Below are 21,616 nucleotides of genomic sequence, written 5' to 3'. Positions count from 1 at the left end.
AAAGCAGCAAGGGATCTTTGTGGTGACCTAGTTATGTTAAAATGACAATCTCAAAGTTGTACTTACATGAAAGGTTTGATAATCCTTTATGAACGGTTAAGAAAGATATTCTTTAGAAACAAAATGTTTATGGACAGACAACACCATACCATACCCATCAAACCAGCGTATAAAAAGCAGTAAGGGATCTTTGTGGTGACCTAGTTATGTTAAAATGACAATCTCAAAGTTGTACTTACATGAAAGGTTTGAGGATCCTTTATGAACGGTTAAGAAAGATATTCTTCAGAAACAAAATGTTTATGGACAGACAACACCATACCATACCCATCAAACCAGCGTATAAAAAGCAGTAAAGGATCGTTTATATGTACATTTTCTTATGTAGAACGGTAAAATACCATAAACTAGTTTTGGTGCTGCCAGGTCTTGAAACTATGGGCGGGCCAGTGGTTGCCCAGTGGTAAAGCGCTCGCTTTATGCGCAGTCAGTCTCGGATTGATCCCAGTCGGTGGACCTATTGGAATATTTCTCATTCTAGCCAGTGCACCACAACTGGTCAAAGGCCGTGGTATGTGCTTTCCTGTCTGTGGGAAAGTGCATCTAAAAGACCCCTTGCTGCATTATGAAAAATGTAGCGGATTTCCTCTCTATGACTGTCAAAATGACTATATGTTTGACATCCAATAGCCGATGATTAATAACATACTTTCTTTTTTAAAACTAGGTTTACAAAATACAGCGAAATACAATCCAAATACAGATAAAAACAATCCCGTTAAATACTGCAGATATAGGATCCAAATAATGTAACTTTAGGACAAAACAAAAACCATCACTGTTCCACAATTTATTAGACTTTTTAGGAAATGACACAAAATATACAAATTAGTCTAAATGCCAAAAGGAGTATCGAGTACAAAGAGGGAATGTGAAATGACTTCACAGATAATGAATATTAAACCATTATACAAAATAATTCTAAAAAACCCTACTTGTTCTATGTTCATTTTAAAATACAAAATGTCCAAATGTTGTCTAAACTGTTCTTCATTCTGAACCTATGCCTGTTAGCTGCATATGCTTGCAATGTTTCCTGAGTCAACACAAACTGGTCCTCACACTAAACCACATATACTTTTCGTTGCTTATTTATCAATAACAAAACATCAATAAAACATCTGTAATTGTTTTTTGTTTTAAAAGACAAGTAGTAAAAAGATATCAAACTGTGCCATTTTGTTTTAATAACAGAATTTATTTCTGTGACCCAGCTTTGAAAACAATGTCATATTAGTGAAGCTAAACAAATTTCCAAATAGATAAATAATGCATGGTTAGAAATTACATCTGCTGGATGCCCCAATTTAAGTGTTAAAATGTGTAAACATTTAGTTTTTATAGAAATGAACCAACCAAATGTATACACTTTCTCTTTAAAACCGAAAATTATCTTCCATTCAAATATTAAAATATGAATCACACGTATGCAACACATTATTCAAATATCATATTAAATATATTTCAGTAATTGTAAACTTAATAAAAAATGTTACAAATAAAGCAGTTAATGCAGATTTAAATATTTTCTTTGTATACATATATATACAAAGATATTTATAATCCTTGTCTTGTTCTTTACAAAATATCCAGATGCTAAAAGAAATTTAGTAAAATGACCCCCAAAAATACGGAGTAAAATAGACAAAGAATAACTGATACCCCAAGTAAAACAGCTTTATAAATGCAGGAACAAAATAAAACAATAGAATTTGACAAGTTTGTGTTGCATAATGTAACTTTATGTGAGTATTTAGAAACTCATTGCTGCTATTTAAATGTGTAAATGAATAGCAGCACAAATATAAATTTTATTCCAAAACTTGGGGCACTCTACAAAGGTAATTTCTGAAATGTTTAAAATGAGTTGAAGAACCAGATACATTCCTAGTCGGAGTCACATTCTTACAAATATGTACATGGTGAAAACAAAACTTCACCAGAATTACGAAGTAAAAACTATACTGACAATGTGATATTACAATCGGACTTTTAATTGGCAAGCTACAAAAATAAACATATTGTTTGATTTTCTTTATTCACAACGTTTTTGTAATATTAAACAATATATTGCTGACAGGACGATGATAAATGTACGGTCTCTCAAAGTGTAGTTTTACAATGATAAAAACCATATTAACAATCACATTTCAATACCCTGATCAAAGTTGGCTGCCAATTGGTATAAAATAAAACATGACTGAATGAGAGAGAACCTGCTGGACTGGTCAGTGTAAGGACACTACCTGCATACAACTGGTAATGACATGCTATATTATTCTCAAATCCACAAAAAAAAAAAAAAAAAAAAAGTTTTTCAATTTCCCCAATAAAACATTCAGTGAGAGAAACAATTCATAAAGGTGGCCCAATTACCAAGCAAGCAGAAAAAACAACAAAAACCCATCAAACTAATCATGGCTGAAACATGCTGGCTCTACAGTATTAGGACGACGAATTCCTTTAATCAAGGACACCTAGTCTATGCATATAGTCTTGACTCAAATGTATGCAGTTTATTGGACATTGCCATGATGTTAAAGTCTTAAAAAGTTATTAAAGACTGAGTCTAGACATTAAATGATTTAAATCAACACATATTACTGCTAGCATTTATAAGGATGTATTGCAGATTTAAATCTATCTAACAAAGACCTGACTTTACTTTCGACTATCTTTTTATTTAAACACTTCCTAAATATTTTATGAAACAGGAATGAAAAGTTTACATCATTATATTTATTTTTGAAGTACCGTATTCATGAACATGAATTCAGCAAATTTCTACCAGAGTGAACAATAATGTAAACAACATAATCTTGCCAGTTTCCACACAGCAATACTTTCGTGGACACTTCTATGCATTAACTAGATTTTGTCTGTATTGAACAGAAAGTTAAGCCACATGTATTTCTGTATTAAAATTATGTGGTGTCCAATACAGAAATTTAATTCCTAATTGATCGACTAGTGATTCACTGAGCATAACTATTTAGTTGTACAGTACAATTCTCTAATTATGAAACTAATAAACCCTAAAACAAACCCCTGAAATTCTGACAGAGAGTTTGCCTTACAGAAGTGTAGCTTTTAATCCGCGTAAGTAAAAAAACCACCAACCCATTCAGATATAATCTGTCAATTAGCCGTTTTCAAAACGTTATCTGAACGCTTTCATTTGACATCAGTTTGAAATAAGAAAACCTAACTAGTCTAGCAGTACTAACAATCGCTAACCTTTCCCACAGTAAATACAACATAAAACACTAACATCAACTCGTCCACATACCAAACTGAAATTAAAACCTCTTGGAAAATATCTTAGGAAGTACAGTTAAAAAAAATTCTCTTTTCTCAATGATGCTGTGACTGCAGTGGACTAAAATGTTAAAAGCAATCAAAATATTAATATAATATCTTATCTTATTCAAAGCTATACCGTAACAAATTTTATTAATCCGATGGAGAGTATTAAACAATGCATGAATTGTCACCCTGATTCAAGTAACCTTTGGTGGTAGATCAAGAAATCAAGTTACACACAAATATTTTCTTGACAGATTTCAATCTTGGAACTCTCGACTGCATTTTCCTTCATGCTATCTAATCAAAACCTTTATAAGCTATTCAAGGAGCATTATTATTGAAATGAGTGAAAATCAAAATGGTCACACACTACAAAACCAAAAACATGACACTAATACTGAATATATTGCAAACCGTTACTGTTTTAGAAAGCCATAAATTTCTGTGCATTCTATGAATAATGCACATTTGGTCAGAAGATGCAGGAACCGAACAATAATACAACATAGTGCAAAACATATTTAAAAGAAAGGTCAAAATACATTTAAACTACTATCAAAACAGACACAAATCTTATCCTAAACGGATTTACCATTATTTTCAATACAATAACAAAATGCTAAAAATCATACAGGCATATTTATAATACAGTGTATTATGTAGAGCCTGTATACATATTTGAAAAGTTATCACAAATGTCCTTACCACTAGCAACAAAATGAAATAAGAGTTGCTTGGTATTGTGTTAAAATGAAATTCAAATAAATTAGGATAAAAACATCTATATATATCAAACCGATACAAAAATCTCAATTTTAATATAATTTCAGCACTTAGAATATACTAAACATAATTTAATCAAACAACAAGTGCTTAATCCATTGACCTAGAAAAAAGAAAGTTCTTTTCAATTTCATTGTAAGTAAGAAAAATTCTAAATTTAAATACCTAAGATTACTTTTTTAGCATGTGGCTTGGTGGAAACAAACAGCTGACAATTACCAAAGTCTGTAGAAGATTTTAAAATTCTTAAGTTTATTATAGAAATATACTTTAAGAAAGCCAGTTCAAAAATTATCATAAGCAAAAATATAAATGTTTTAATCACTGTAAAACACATGATTCTCATATTCCTCCTCAAAACAAAACCATAAGCCACGACATTGTTGAATACAAATCATTACAGCGGTACATTTCTTACACGCGAACAGCTGGATCAATACTCGACTTCCAACTCGTATATGCTATTTATTTACAATAATGACAAGTCCTAATTTTTCACAACACTCAACTAAACTTTCTGCATAGAATATTTTCTATACAACAATCAGTCTGTCGGACTGGATGGATGGGTGGGTATCTGATCAGTTTGATGTTTAAGTGTACAAAATCAGATCAAATAGCACAAAACAATCATGTTTGATCCCAATGATTTTGTTCCCATGACAAAATGGAACTTGTTTACTATTGCCCACTTAAGAGTTGTGTCCCTTTAGTTAAGCCATACCTGTGACATTGCATAATTGTTCTAAAGTTGTTGATTGTTATTAAGAATCTACAACTGTGAAACAATGCAATTTGAACTCTTTTTTTGCGCCAATGTCAGGGATTGGAAGCCACAACTGAGAACTAGTACCTTGTAAACAAGTACAGCACTTCAGCTTACAAGGCCACGCATTTGCATCATTGAATGAACATGTAATTTAAGCCTTCTAAACATTATTACATAGCAGGGAAAGTAATGTCTTCAGATAGAAAACAACAAAGATTGTCATGATAAAACTAAATAGAAAATTACCAATTACTGGCCACATCTCATTCAAGTTAGATTCAAAAGGATGGATTATTGGTTTTGTAACTACTTCGTACCATGTTAATCAATATTTTCATTAAAAATTATATAAACGTTAATTAGGCAGTCACGTTAAAAATTTAATGAATAATGAATTAAATTGGAGAATGCACTTCAAAGTGTGGATTCATGAAAAATAATTAAATTGCTCCTATGGACACCCATGAATTATTTTTAACGAGTCCACACTTTCTCATACATTCTCCACTACTTAGTTATGCCGAATGTTATATACAAAAAGAATGAAGATGATTACGTGAGTTTAAACTTGCCATTTAAACCAGTTTTAAGCTTAAGCTCTGACAATACTGTTAATATATGATGTATTGCACACAAAGCCTGGTAAAAGCATTATGTACAAACTGAGATCATATTCCTGATAGTGTTAGCTTGTGAAATACCAGATAATGCTGCTGGGGTGATGATGATGTTTGTCGCTAAAATACTTGTTAACTCGGACAATGTGGGCTTCACTAACCTTACCTAAGAAATAATCAAACTTTACCATGCTGTATTACAACAGAATAAACATTTACCTTGCTGCAACACAACAGAATAAACATTTACCTTGCTGCAATACAACAGAATAAACATTTACCTTGCTGCAATACAACAGAATAAACATTTACATTGCTGCAACACAAGAAAATAAACATTCACTCCTCTTCTGTATTACTATTCTTGCTTTCAGAAATGAATTTTAATGACTTAACCACGAAACCTTACATTTCTTACAAAGCTTGATGCTGAATACAAAATGTGTGGGATAGTAACAAAAATAACAGGGACAGCTTTTTGAATTAAACATTTTTTTTGTCTGAAAACCAGTTGTCTACAATAATAGTTGTATATATATAATGATATATTTTTAAACTGTTAATTTATAAATGTTTTAAATTAATGTGTTTAAAAATATTCAACATTTCTGCTACATGTTATGAAAATTGTATTAAAAATGTGCTTGATGTGGATGAAAAATACACCTCCGCAATCAGAACAAAAAAAAACGACACACACCCACCTCCACCCCAATCCACACACAACAACCACCTATTAACCAAATGTAAGAAATAAACATACATATTCTGATGTAGAGATTATATTACAAACATAAAACTAGTATGGTATCTTTATAATATACAGTTAAGACAAATCATTTGAAGGTGAATATAAACCCTTCAAATTCACTTATAAACCATCAAAAGTTGCTCCGAGTAGTCTAAAATTGAGTCATTTCACACAAAATAATTTCATTTTTATTTTTATTGTTTTGTTGCTAATTTCAGCGTAAATATGTTCTCTTTTTACTTCATTTTTGTTTTTAGAATATACTGATTATAAAATAAGAAAGACAAAAAATGTGTATTAATTTCAACATAAATATCTTCACTTTTTACTTCATTTTTGTTTTTAGAATATACTGATTATAAAATAAGAAAGACTAAGAAATGTGTATTAGAAATGTTAAACATGTAACCGCTTAAACTTGCTTGTTGGTTAATTCTGGAATTTCACAAAGTCAAGATGTGTAGGCACCATGTTACCACTCTTCTGGAATTCCATGTCATTATTAACATTTGAAAAAATATTTTTTTAACCCCACAACCCCAATCTTTAAATAATTTTATTTGTCACAATTTAAAAACAGAAAAATTACTTGTCACTTGCAAAATGAACATGTCAGATGTCAAGGTCACATAACACTTGTTTTTGTTTTTTTTGTACCTTGAATTAATAATTTAATAACTACTGAAAAATTAATATCTGAGGGTTAGCTTTTATACTCGTATATTCATAGTTACTTTGGAGGTTAACTGCTCAAAATTAGTGACATTAGTTGTTTTTGTTGTTTTTAAAAGATTAAAAATCACAATATCTTTTAACAGTTAATTTTTTGACTTTAGAAAATTTCAGGTCGCAGTAGATATGCTAACATCTGTATTTTATATTTTACAAGATCATATAGATATTATATTCAGGTGACTGCAGATGTGTGTGACAGGTTATACTTTTTTTTTAAAGTGTTTTTGGCAACAAGTCTATTACTGGTTTCACAAACAATGTTATTTTACATAGCTTGCTATTTATCTTTTATAGCTATCACATCATGGAAAAATACACACCATCACTGATGGAGCACAGTCTTCCACAAGACTTAATAATCAGACAGAAAATGGGAATCAATTGTACACTCATCTTGTATATAAATAAGAACGTCTGCAGAAGGCAGATAAGAGTGCCATGAAAATCATCTCTGACAACAACATAATGTCACACGACCCGAGTATCCATCTCAAGCCTACATCAAATGTTATAAATCATTACAAAATATCATTCTGCTTTCTACACTTTCGACATAAACCTATTCTGCAGTCCACGAGGAATAAATCATGTGAACAATGATAATCATGTGAACAATGAGAAGAACACATGCAGACATCGTTAGGAAGTCCACCAAGTGACTGATAAAAAAGATTTGTTCCTTCAAAAGAAATTATCACTACATTCACACACAGAAATAACATGGATAAATTACAGCTGTGCACAGAGAAATTGGTCACACTTTGCAACCAAATAACCTATTTCGTCAGCACCATTGACATTGAATGTACATCAAAAAAAAAAAAAAAAATTCCAGAATGAGAAAAACCAAAAATGATACCTAAATCCTACAATATCTGGGTGAAATATGTTTAAGATTCTGCAATGACGGCAGTGCTTCGTATATAAATATAAATTTTTTATCCCACCCTTTTTCCCATTTTGTGATAACATAATGCAAATGGGATGGCAAATAGTTTGAAAACAATGGAATACTTATATACACAAATGAATCATGTTCCGTAATAAATTGCTTGTGATGAATTTCTCTGTACACGTTACATGTGGACACATCTGATATGTTCTAATCTATGAAGTTTGTAATGTCAGTGAGACCAGTAGCCCCCTGTGGAGTGTCTGTATGGCACTATCTTGGTTTACTGGTCGTGACCGTGGTGGCGGTGGAGGCCTGGGTGTTGGCAGCAGTGGAAGAAGTGAGGCTCGGTCGAGTGCTGTTGGACGACTGGTACAACATCTCCAGCTCGATGAACAATGAAAAATGGTCAGACGGCATGTGGGGGTGAGGACAGCCAATCACTTTGTTCTGTCGGAACCACTCCTCATCGTGTGGACCTAGCATCCCCAAAATCTTTACATAGTCACGTGAATAGAAAATGTAATCAATGATTCCCTTGAAGTCGTACCTGGAGAAAAAAAAAAAGGTGGAACAGATTAGCCTGCATTCAATGAATGGATGGATGGATGGATGGATGGATGGATGGATGTTTAATGAATGAATGAATGAATGGATGTTTAATGACACCCCAGCAGCACAACCTGCATTCAAAGTGACACACACAAATACGTAAATCAGAAACATTTTCTCATTCAGCCGGTTGCATACAACAGACAAATCAGAACAATCTTTTCTACAATCCCCAATGAAAAAGGAAACATCCAACTCACCCATTTGCTATTTTTTCCTCAAATTTTCTTTTTATATGCAAAATAAATTTTATAGAGATTGTCTCTCTTGCTAACTTTAATTCACTGAAACACTTTGTCTTGTTTAAAGACACACCAATCATCGGCTACTGGATGATAAACATTTGATCATTCTGGCAGATACGTCTTAGAGAACACCTGTCATATTTTATTCCATAGCAGCAAGGGATCTTTTATATGCACTTTTTCATATACCAGTCATGGAATGGGGCTACAGGAACTGAAAATAATATAAAATTACTCTAATTTTAATCAGTGAGCACTATACATGCAGAAAGTACAGAGGAACACGTGAAGTATTCCCGAGAAGCAACTTACGTGTAGTTTGTGTAGGGCATCACATCATTGTAGGCACGGGCAAGTTTAAAATTGTGGTTGAAGAACTCCTTCTCGTTGGCGTGGTTTATCTTCTTGAGACACGCCTCATAGCACATCTCCTTGAAGTCACCGTGGTTAGCTGCCACCTTTCCCGACGTCAGGTACTCCACAACACCTACAGATGAGAAATAATAACTTACAACCAGCCTTAGTGGTGTTGTCGTTAAGCCATCAGACATAAGGCTGGTAGGTACTGGGTTCGCAGCCCGGTACCGGCTCCCACCCAGAGCAAGTTTAACAACTCAATCTCAGTGGGTAGGTATAAGACCACTACACCCTCTTCTCTCTCATTAACAACTAACAACAAACCATCTGTCCTGGACAGACAGCCCAGATAGATGAGGTGTGTGCTCAGGACAGTATGCTTGAACATTAATTTGATATAAGCACAAAAATAAATTGTAATTAACAACCCCCCACCCCCCCCCCCCCCCAACCCAAGAAACCCCAACTTACAAATACATTATATATACATTATATATTTGTATGCAATAACAAACACTAAAATAACAACCAAGCTTCATTTTGCTTATATAACATTTAGAAGAAAAAGTCTTTGCTTTTGATGGTAAGGTATTTTTACATCAAATATTTAAACTAATATTTCCATAAAGCATATTACGAAATGGCATTGAAATGTCTTTGTTTAGAAATAATAATTAATGCATTTTTCAAACATGTCTTAGAAAACCTACTACATTTTTTCATTAGTAGCAAGGGATCTTTTACATGCACCACCCCACAGATAGGATAGCATATATCACCCTCTTTGATGTACCAGCCGTCATATTCAGATCTTGCTGGAACGAGAAATAGTCCAATGGGCCCACTGACGGGGATTGATCCCAGACCGACAACTCATCAAGTGAGTGCTTTACCACTGGGGCTACATGTCAGGCATGGGCTGCAAGAAGCAGGTTCTGTGGCCAGCGAGTGCTTTACAACTGGACTAAGTTCTGCCCCAGCAAGATTGGACTGTATGTCAGGTAGTAAAACAGGTGCTGTGGCCAGCCAGCCAGCCAGCCAGCCAGCAATGCACCCACCTGAGTCTGGAAGTGAGTTGAGATCTCCGCACAGCAACACGGGCATGTTGGGACTCTCGCCGGGACGCATCTTCTGACCGGAGAACTCCTCGATGAACTGGCGCAACTCCCACATCAACATCATCGTCTGGATGAGCTTCACATCGCTGAACTCCGGGTCCCAGTGGATATGAGCGGTCGCCACCAGGATCTTCTGGGAACCCTTGTCGGGAGGAGGTGGACCTGGGGAGGGAAACAACCAATGAAACGTATGCACACACACACAGACACACACATGCACAGGCACAGGCACAGGCACAGACACACACACAGAGAAAACACACACACACACACACACACACACACACACTGAACCAAGGGCATGATTTCAAGGGCATATTTGTCAACATAGTTAAATGAAGCATAACAATTTAAATGGAGAACAAGATTTAATAATGATGATAATAATAATATTCTTATCTCGGTTTATATGTATTACAAACTGTATGCAACATGCATCTAAAAAAAGAGCTAAAGTTTGTTTTGTTTAACAAGACAACTAGAGCACATTGATTAATTAATAATTGGCTATTGGATGTCAAACGTTTGGAAATTTTGACTCGTAGTCATTAGAGGAATCATGCTACATTTTTTTAATGCAGCAAAGGATCGTTTATACGCACTTTCCTATAGACAAGAAAGCACATACTACGGCCTTTGACCAGTTGTGGTGCACTGGTTGGAATGAGAGAAAAAAAAACAATCAGTTGAATGGATCCACCGAGGTGGTTTGTTCCTGTGATGCAAGCACCTCAAGCGAGCACTCAAACGACTGAATCAAATCCAGCCTAAAACAATAATAAATACAGTACTCTTGAAGGTATTCGCTATATGGGATGCTTGTGTATGTTCAGTTGAAATACTATATGTAATGACAACATGCATAGTTAGTGTCCAATAGATTAAATTTTAAATGTAAAATAGTAATGTGTAATTGAATTGTTACCAAAATGAAGTTTGAATTAAAGTTCGGGGCTTGTTCAACTCAAAATGTAAAGTCTGTTACAGAACTGAGGCCTGACACAATTTTAAGCACACATTTATTATATTATACAAAATAAATAAGTGAATATAAACAAAGATACTAATACATGTATTTATTGTATTTTAACAAGAACAATTAATACTAACAGATGACTAAATGAATTCAATATCCATACCCAACCACCATTTTTGATAAAGAAAGCCATTACAATTTGGATTCAACCATGGAGGGGATGGAATTTCCTCTTTATTAGCTTAGTTGGTTTGCATGTCTTCAGTGCTCTACAATCGATAAATCCAATAACAATATATTGACCAAATCTGTTTCATTTTACATAAAAAGGCTTCATATATGATTTTATATAAAGTTCTGACTGCTGGCCAAATTGCCTTCACAGTCCTGTATTGAGACATGGCCAGCGACTGCCAGAAAGTAATTGTCCTTATCACCTGACCTTTCTACAGCCCAAGGCAGGCTCCTGCCAATCATTAGCCAGTGTAAATCAGTTTGCACATTCCACATAAATCTACAATCTGCCATCCTGAGATCAGAGTGACCAGTCACGTGACCAGATTATACACTTGACTTCAGTGTGAGGACACTCGCAAGTTTGTCATCACATGGTCCCGCCTACATGGTCTACAGTTTGCAACACGACAACAGAACCAACCAGCAGCCCATAGTTGGTTTCAGTATTAGAGTGAATTAATAAAGGTTTAATATGAAGTAATTACTGGTCATGCCAATAGATTGTTTACATAGGTCAAGTGTTTTAAAAGTATCCCGTGTGAGAAAATTTAATACTTGTGTTACAAAATCCATTGACTTTTGGCTCGGACTTCTTGAATGGCCATACTGAAATTTCCGTTGGTTATGGTACCTCTATTACCTATAGTGTAAAAGGGGTATGTCTCTTTTAACAGGACGCCTTCAATGAATCAAAAGTTTTTCTTTGGTGTTACTTACCATTCTCATAGATGGCTTCTTTGGTCTCTAGAATAGCTGCCAGACCAATGTTGTCTTTGGTCATCACCCGGTTCAACATGTCATCAGAGCCCTCGGCATTCGCCATGGCAATCTGGTTGAACTCGATCAAGTGTTCTTTGATAAGTGAGAATCTACAAATGAAAGATCAAAAAAAAAAATATGATCAGAACATATATACACACAAACCCAACACAACAATCTTTCCAATTTCAGACTGGGTATTCTAGCTAAAGGTAAAACCTATTGGATAAGGTGTTCTACAAACTTTCCATAATATTATTATAAAACAAGTCCTATTAACACTTAGTAACACTATAGTAAATAATTATGCGACACCACTAAAATTAAAGGTTTTTTCCTGCTATGTGTCATTTTAGGAAGACATGCAATCAGTCATAAAATTAATGGTCTGAACATGTGTGTAGAAGCAGTGATAAAATACACACATTGTCAAGTATAGACAAGCATTCAGTTCCTTTTTGACTGTATTTGAATCTAAAACTTACTTATTCATTCTGAAAAAGATTGCACAACCATCCACATGCTTGCGCTCTTGTTCTGACATGGTCCGTGCGCGTGACTTGGGCGAGAATATTCCATCATAGCCATCAGCTTTGAGTTCTGGTAGAAACAAGTTGTAGAATTGATCTGTTTCCACCTCCTGAAGAAACGTAAGGATCAAATTTATAAAAATGGTTAATCTGCCAATAAGTATAAAGGCTGCAAGTTCAATGTACCACTAACACACTTTATATTTGATTGACATCTGAGATGAGTTTTTTGTTCTTTTGCAGGGTTTTATTTCTAAAATTTGTGAATTTTAGCATTGTTTTACAAAAAAAGGGAATTTTCAGGTTCATTCTAAAAACTTAAAGTTAAAATTTTAAAAAGTAATACTATACATATACTTTATTCAAAGTAATATATTGATTTTGCGTTATGTAATGTTATGAGTAACGGAAGGGGTGTTTGTCAAGTGTTCTATCGTTTTAAAAAATGATCTTTACATAGTAATTAAAAAGGAATTATTTACATTTGGATTGGGAATTTTTTAGTCCAAAATTGAGAATAAAAAACCTAACCTTTTGGGAATGGTGCTGATTATCGGAGTCTAGAAATATAGATAATAAAACCCTTTTTTATTTTTGTTTTGAAGGGGACTGGTTTAAATTGTAACTATTTGTTAGTCATCACTTTCACCAGGGATGTATGCAATTTAGTTTAATGTGATTTTTTTTTAAAAGTGCTTCACATTAGTAAGGCTCACACATATGAATTAGTATTGACATCGAGATAAGAAAAATATTTCGAAAATCATACATCAAGTATAGTAGATTGGTTGATACAAAAATGATGACAATTTTAATGTGCAAGCAATAAATCACATCTATCTTCATTAATTTTTTAAAATAGCAACCACAATATCACAGTTATCTATGAAACATTCTTATCTTAGTCAACTTCACATTTTTAATATTACACAAATTCACACAGTTAATACCTTTATTTTTTTTAGACAGTAAATAACATAATTAAGATTTTCTTTTCTTCCAGCAATATCTTTGTTCCATGTTTAGGTGACATGATCAGTCTCATGTTGTTGAGATAAGAAGGTAGGTTATATGGCGTCGGACATATGGTTAAGGACCACACATATTGAGAGAGGAAACCTGCTGTTGCCAATTCATGGGGTACTCTTTTCGATTAGCAGCAAGGGATCTTTTATATGCACCATCCCACATAGGATAGTACATACCACAGCCTTTATGATACCAGATGTGGAGCACTGGCTGGAACAATAAATAGTCCAATGGGCCCACCGATGGGAACTGACACTAGATCGATCACGTGAGCGCTGTACCATTATAAATCTACAAACAGAGAGCAATTTTTAAATTACACTATTTGAGATTTAATGGAAAATTCCACTTCAGTTCCCCTTTAGTGATTTGGCTACCAGCAACATTAACCCTGATAAACTGTAGGAACAAATCAGCAATCTATGAAAACAAATGATCTAACCCACGGGAATAAATCACTGGCGTAGGAAGGGGGGTGGGGGTGGGGGGGGGGGGCATGTACATGCCCCTCACTTTTCAGATATTTTGCTTTATAATAGTGTAAAAGTGTGTAAATATAAAAGTATGCCCCCCACTTTTTGGCACCTTCCTGTGCCACTGTAAATTAGTAATCATTTAACATCATGCTAACATTTAAAAAAAATGCTTTATGTCTTAATGCAGCACAACCATTTCTAATGGCACCCTGTATCTTTGACAACATAAACATGGATTGCTTCATGAAAATGCATTATAACATGGTGGCAACTGCCCAGTGTGGGATACTAATGCTATACTAATGCTACATTCATCAGCCGATCTGTCAGCTTGCTAAATGTTAGACACTGAGTGGACACTGTCAACAGATAAAACTGCTTGAAGAGTTAGCTTATCTAAAGCCTGTCAAGACACTGAGGTCACCACCTCTGACCCCCCCCCCCCCCCCCCCCCCCCCCCCCCTGGCCACTAGGATTCAGGTAAAGATATGTAAACAGTGATGTAAAACGATATGCAATTGTTATATTTTGAGAAATGCCAGGTATACTAATACCCCATGTGGACAATGTGACCCTGGGATCTATTTCACTAAACATCTTAATATCTGCTACTAGTAGTTATACTGGTCATGCATTTACACGTGTTTGGCATCTATTTCATGCAGAAAATTGCATCATTACGGAAGATGGAGCATTTTAAAGACAAAAGAAAATGAAATATGTGTATTTCTAACTATATTTGCTGTACTATAACAGTAATAAGAACTGTGGTTTAGTCGCAGATTTACATTTACATCTGAAACTAGGCTTACTGTGTTTTGTGAAATGGGGCCCTAGCCACTAGGTCAGGTAAACATATGTAAACAGTGATGTAAAACAATATGACACTCAAAGTACAGTAATACCTCATGTCGACAACATTCGCTTGGATGACACCTATGTGTTCTTAATTACCACCTGTCAATCTGATATGATTGAATTACTTAACAATCCTTTTACACAAACACACAGATCAATCACACTACAGAACATATAACAGCAAACCAAATGTGTGGGTTTTTTAAAAATAAAACAAACTTAAAAACATTCATTTAAAATCAAAATGATTCAACACTGACGACAGAAGAAAAAGTTAACGTAAACATGTTTGCTTCCACAAATACCACCCAAACTAGTGATCAAACAAACAAAAGTATGTGGTTTGGCATGGAATGTAATGATGGAACATAAAATATGGAGTCTTACTTTAATACTTGGTCTTTGAAACTTGGGACTATTCTGCAGCAAACAAGTTTGCCATGGAAACAAAATCAACATAATAACTGACAGCCAGAACCCTTTAGCTGGTGTTAATGTAAAGTATCTCTGAGTAGATAGGAAACAATAACACTCAATTCATGATACCATGGGCTTAGAATTTGGTCTGTATAATAACCACACTTGGTTATACTGCAGGAAATTAAGTATGTTTCCTGAAACCATCTCAACAATTTTATTACATAATTTAGATCTAGGTCAACTTTAAAAAAAGAAACCTCCAACATATTATAACTGGATTAAAAAAAACCCCACCTAACCCCCGTACACACCACCAATTATGTGGATACACTGTAATCACAAAAAACTTGATGACAGAATAATATGCATTTATCCACTAACATTATTATCAGCATTTGTTTGGTTACTTCCATCATCATTAATGTGATTATGTGGATTTTTTCCCCCATAGCCAATCACAAAGGATGTATTTTAATCTAATATGCCAGAAATACACTGTACAACAGGCTAAAATTAAATTGTCAACATATATTTGTACTTAATTCTACAAAACCAGAACACAGTCAATGCTGGCAATGTTGGTACATGTCTTGGTTGAAAGATAAATGTTGTAGATAGATAATGTACAACTCATCTTTAACATTTGTTCCTTATGTGAAACAATGAAGAGTTAAATGCAATAAACTTATTTATTTAAACTTGCTATATAAAATTTAAAAAATCCTTCAACCAATGACACGTGTGTATGTGTGTGTGTGTGTGTGGTTTTTGTTGGTGGTTTTTTTTTTGTATTTGTGTATAACCCTAACCACCTCAGCACATATAACTACTGTCACTGCTAAAAAAAACAAGAATTAAGACAGAAAAACGTGCTGACTTAATGAATTTCTGTTTAAGGTTCAAGTACACTGTCTTAGCCACACACCTACAGATGTACATATTAGAGTATCTGTCTAGGATCGGACTTTACGGTTAGTGTTTAACAAAGATGTTGGTGCAGTACATTACACAAGTTTACACTTCTCATTAAACCTCACTCTGGCTTGGAGCTGCAACTAGGACAGGGTTCATACACTTTATCACTAACCAAATTCCATTACTTTCCATGACTGTTTCACAGCATTTTCCATGACCTTTTCAAGGATATAATTTATAATCCTTGCTTAAATGTATGTTGTTGTTTTTTTAAGAGAATAATTACTGTATTAAGCATATATGTAATCCGAGAGCATACAATGAAGCTTCCATGGATATCTAGATTATTTTGAATACCTCCAGATCATTGTCATTAATACCAAAAGCTGCTGAATGTCCGAGAAATTCTGAGATGAAATAGCGTGATGTCACCTGGTTAGTTTTGGAATACCAAAATCTCAAATGAATGTCCCATCTGTTTCATTTCCAATGACTTTCCATGATCAACATCAAAATTTCATGACTTTCCAGTCCCGGACAATGACATTTACAAATTCCATGATTTTCGAGGATTTTCATGACCCATACGAACCCTGTGGGATGTGAACTTAAGAACCTACCAGCTTAAGGCTGGTGCTTTACCCGCTATGTCAGAGAGCTTGGATTTTAGCTCTCAACTTTTACTGCTGAACATAAAGTTCGCCTATTAAGATATACGGCAGATTACAGGATCAATTTCCTCTTCGGACAATTCTCCACGACTAGCTTATGTGCTGTCCTATCTGTGGGAAACTGCATATAAAAGATCCCTTGCTGTAAACTGTAAAATATATGGCTGCAGATTTCTCTTTCATTTTTAAGACCAAAAATACCAATTATTGTGTGTCAATCAGACAAGTAACAGCTGACCACTTAACTTATTCAGGTTTCCATTGTATATTTGGTAGATGAAGACTGCATGTATCATGCATGTGAGTGGGTCAAAGTTGAAAATGACGGAATTGCTAATTAACGCAAGTAATGTTCAGATGAAGACTGCATGTATCATGCATGTGAAGTAGGTCAAAGTTAAAAATGACGAAACTGATAACGCAAGTAATGTCAGATGAAGACTGCATGTATCATGCATGTGAAGTGGGTCAAAGTTGAAAATGATGGAACTGCTAATTAACGCAAGTAATGTTCAGATGAAGACTGCATGTATCATGCATGTGAAGTGGGTCAAAGTTGAAAATGACGGAACTGCTAATTAACGCAAGTAATGTTCAGATGAAGACTGCATGTATCATGCATGTGAAGTGGGTCAAAGTTGAAAATGACGGAACTGCTAATTAACGCAAGTAATGTTCAGATGAAGACTGCATGTATCATGCATGTGACGTAGGTCAAAGTTGAAAATGAAAGAACTGCTAATTAACTCAAGTAATGTTCAGATGAAGACTGCATGTATCATGCATGTGACGTAGGTCAATGTTGAAAAGGACGGAACTGCTAATTAACGCAAGTAATGTTCAGATGAAGACTGCATGTATCATGCATGTGAAGTAGGTCAAAGTTGAAAATGACGAAATTGATAACGCAAGTAATGTTCAGATGAAGACTGCATGTATCATGCATGTGAATTAGGTCAAAGTTGAAAATGAAAGAACTGCTAATTAACTCAAGTAATGTTCAGATGAAGATTGCATATATCATGCATGTGACGTAGGTCAAAGTTGAAAATGACGGAACTGCTAATTAACGCATGTAATGTTCAGATGAAGACTGCATGTATCATGCATGTGATGTAGGTCAATGTTGAAAATGACGGAACTGCTAATTAACACAAGTAATGTTCAGGTTTCACCCTAATCAGCAACCCATGGCTTGCACTCGGCTTATACTCATCCAAAGTTACTGTATTAGTTGTTACGATGCTTACTGTTTATGAGTAGAACTGTTCTTGTTATTTGAAAATTTTCTTCTGAATTATTTTTAGGTCAGCTATGGATTGCAAAGCTGCTATTTTCAAATGGAGAAGCCTTATTTTGGCATAGGATTAAAAAAAAGAAGAACAAAAAGTCAATTTTCGAGAAAAAAAATGGAATAAGTAAGACTTGATAACGCTGCTTCAAATGAAAAGTAACTCATTGAGTCTTCCACATATGGTGGTATGTCATGTCTTTTCGCAGTGTTTTAATTTAACTCTTGAACTTTTATATGAATGTTAATTATCATTTCATTAATTGAATTTGACACTTAATAGCCAATTATCTTTTTTGTGCTGGGGTATCATTAAACATTCATTCCACATATGGAGTGATATAATATCTAAATTATCCAACTTATTAGAGAATAACTAATGAGCTACGAGGAATTACGGATTATCTGTCCCGAGTGAATTAATGTTGTAAACCCAAGCCTCTGGCGAGGGTTTTACAGCATTAATTCACGAGGGACAGATAATCCGTAATTCCTCGTAGTGAGTTGGTTATTCTCTTTATTACCCATTGTCAATCTTTAACGATTTTAAAAGTATATTTACGTTCTCGCTGCTGTAACAACTAACAAGCTCTACCAGCCATAACAATATATTCATACGCACCATTACCGGTGCACACCCATCAGTATCCACCAAAGAATAGTTCCAAAAAACCCCAGTCAAAATAATAAAATAAAAACATTTTTAAACATTTGTACATATATTTTGATTTTTAATTCCGTAAATGTTCGTATCGTAAAAAAATATTTGAAGTTCGTAGTAATAGTTTGACCGATGAATGGAATCATGAATGAACAAAAAGTAGTCCTGGCAGTATGTAATTGCCAATCAAATCTTGTCTTTTTAAAGCCAGCCAATCAGTCACTGTAGAAGCAATCTGCACACTGTGCAGAGATCGAAAAAATATTACCCCGTATATTTGAGCCCATATGGGTAATAAATGAAAATATTTACCAGTTACAATCAATTTGTTGATTATACTAATAATTATAAATGACAACTGACAATGACAACAGTATATTTTTTTACATAAATGTTTTCCTTTACAGAAAATTACAGTAACTATTTAAGTCCATTTTTCATATAACATCTTACATTTTCAGATCACATATTTTAAGAATTTGATAACTTTGCAAATTAGATCGGTCACGGCACTAGGTTATTGACATTTAAGCAAACGTACTAGGGCGATTGACGTATGCATTCAGTCATCAAATAAAAACATTTCAATAGCAATTTTACACTGAAAGCTGTCTAGCGTTCAGAAAACAAAAAACATTAAGAACTTTATTTATTTTGATGTAAGGTCATTTGAGTTTGACGCCATTTCCATTCAAAAAGACGCCGCGCCACATATTCTTACGTCATTTGAATATCTAGTAATGGCAGAATGGAATTAAAGTTGCGTGTACAGTTTACAAAACCACGATGTATTAAGCTAAAAATTATATGATAAAGAGATTATTACCGTCGTGTGTTTCGGTATTGTCAGTATCATATATTAGGAATAAAAATAATGTATTATGCTCGCCAGAGGTTCACATAATATACAGAACACTCTGGTACTTTATATATATATATATACACACACACATATAAATAAAAAGGCTGGATGGCATGAAATTGGGACAGAGAACTACAATACACTTGGAGAAGGCACAGTACCCTTCTGTTGTAGGTTTAAAAAAAACTAAAACCATGAATTATTTTTAAATTTACTTTAGCCTGCTAAATTTTCCACATTTCAGTGTCAAAGGTGACACACTACTGGTGCCTGTGGCAATTAGCCTCAAACAAAGGTTCATCAGGCAATAAATCTCAGGTGAAGTGACAGCTGTTTGATTAGATCTGTTCCTGCAGTGGTCACAGGGGCTAGCGCATGAACTTGAATCAACTCAGTGGTGACCACATTATTTTTGCCTCAAGAAACAGACTATACAATGGGACTGCTGACCATTATTTCTATGAACATGTCCATGCCACAAAATGAGATATTTCTAGACAGGTGTCTGTGCAGGAAATTGTGCAGAGGTGGGCATAGGTCTAGCCAATGGCAAGCAAATATTTTTTTTTTTTTTTTTTTTTAGAGGGAATCGGGTCATGCTGCCCCAGAAAATACACTGAAAAAACAGAAGACAACTCCACACCCCACTGTTAGACTCACTTCACCTGAGTTACAGCCTTATTACAGCAGAATATGGCAGATGAAAGGACAGTTATCACAAGTGATACTATTTGTGCATTAGATTATCATTCCATTTACATCTCTCTCCTTCCCTCCTTTCCCCTATGACACCAAATGAATTATACATTTGTAAAGCAATGATTCAAGGTTCCTCAACCTTGAATAAACTTATTTTGGTGGACAATAACAATAAAAAAAATTAATAAAAAAGAAAGTGCAAAGCATAACAGTTAGACCTGCAGATAACAAGCTGACATCAAGGTTATCGTAATCAAAGATCAATCCATACCTGCAAGCTGATGATGTCTGCATTGTAGTTTCGGATTTCCTCCATGATTCCCTTCTTCCTGTACTCCCAGTTGAGGGCCCACGATGGACAATACCCGTATTGCTGTCTCGTGCAGTATTTATCACACAGCACGTTGTAACACATTACTGTAAAAATGGCTGGAAAATAATAAGAAAAAAACATGAAAGAAATAAAATAATTGGCTATCACTAATATCATCTCTAAATGTTTTCTGCTTCCAATAGGCATACACAAATATAACACTGATCCTGAGGGCACACTGAAGGGTACCTTTACTACAAACTGACTTTGGCTATTCTAATATCACAAATCATGAATTTAGTCCTCTGAAAGCAGACTGCTAAAACTTAGTACAGCGAACCACCTTTAAATCTGACACCCACAGGACCAAGTAAAAAATCGGGTTTTAAAGGGGATCTGGTTTAGAGAAATTATGTTAAATTGGTATTTAAAAATAGACCATTAAAACTTCCAATTTTAAGGGAATTACGATTTATAGACAGTCTGGTTTTGACTAGTTATGCTAATACTGAAAATGAATTATATCTTGACAGTCACAAACGTTTTAGGCATAAACTTCCCTAACATTCCTTTATTTAAGTAATATGCCACTTCCCTGATTATATTTCAAATGCATGCTAATGACCAAGACACACTAAAAGAACAAACCTGACTCGAAGAGCAGCAATACAGTT

The 21,616-nt window shown here is 34.4% G+C and overlaps 1 protein-coding gene across 2 annotated transcripts in view; it reads right to left on the bottom strand.

Moving 5' to 3' along the window:
• Window positions 1–835: 835 nt before the first annotated feature.
• LOC121379569 (CCR4-NOT transcription complex subunit 6-like) overlaps window positions 836–21,616 on the bottom strand; it is a 98,181-nt gene continuing 77,400 nt past the window's right edge. For both annotated transcript variants that reach the window (XM_041508217.1, XM_041508216.1), the window contains 6 exons: window positions 20,901–21,058; window positions 12,703–12,857; window positions 12,176–12,327; window positions 10,186–10,407; window positions 9,083–9,257; window positions 836–8,463 (listed from right to left, as the gene is read on the bottom strand). In XM_041508217.1, the coding sequence (XP_041364151.1) occupies window positions 8,187–8,463; window positions 9,083–9,257; window positions 10,186–10,407; window positions 12,176–12,327; window positions 12,703–12,857; window positions 20,901–21,058 (1,139 nt within the window). In that variant the 3' untranslated portion in view covers window positions 836–8,186. The remainder of the gene's footprint in view (window positions 8,464–9,082; window positions 9,258–10,185; window positions 10,408–12,175; window positions 12,328–12,702; window positions 12,858–20,900; window positions 21,059–21,616) is intronic.

This window comes from Gigantopelta aegis, chromosome 8, assembly GCF_016097555.1.
Source record: "Gigantopelta aegis isolate Gae_Host chromosome 8, Gae_host_genome, whole genome shotgun sequence".
Lineage (NCBI taxonomy): Eukaryota > Metazoa > Mollusca > Gastropoda > Neomphalida > Peltospiridae > Gigantopelta > Gigantopelta aegis.
Note: the sequence above shows the minus strand (reverse complement) of the source record. Positions and strands in the feature narration are given on the sequence as shown.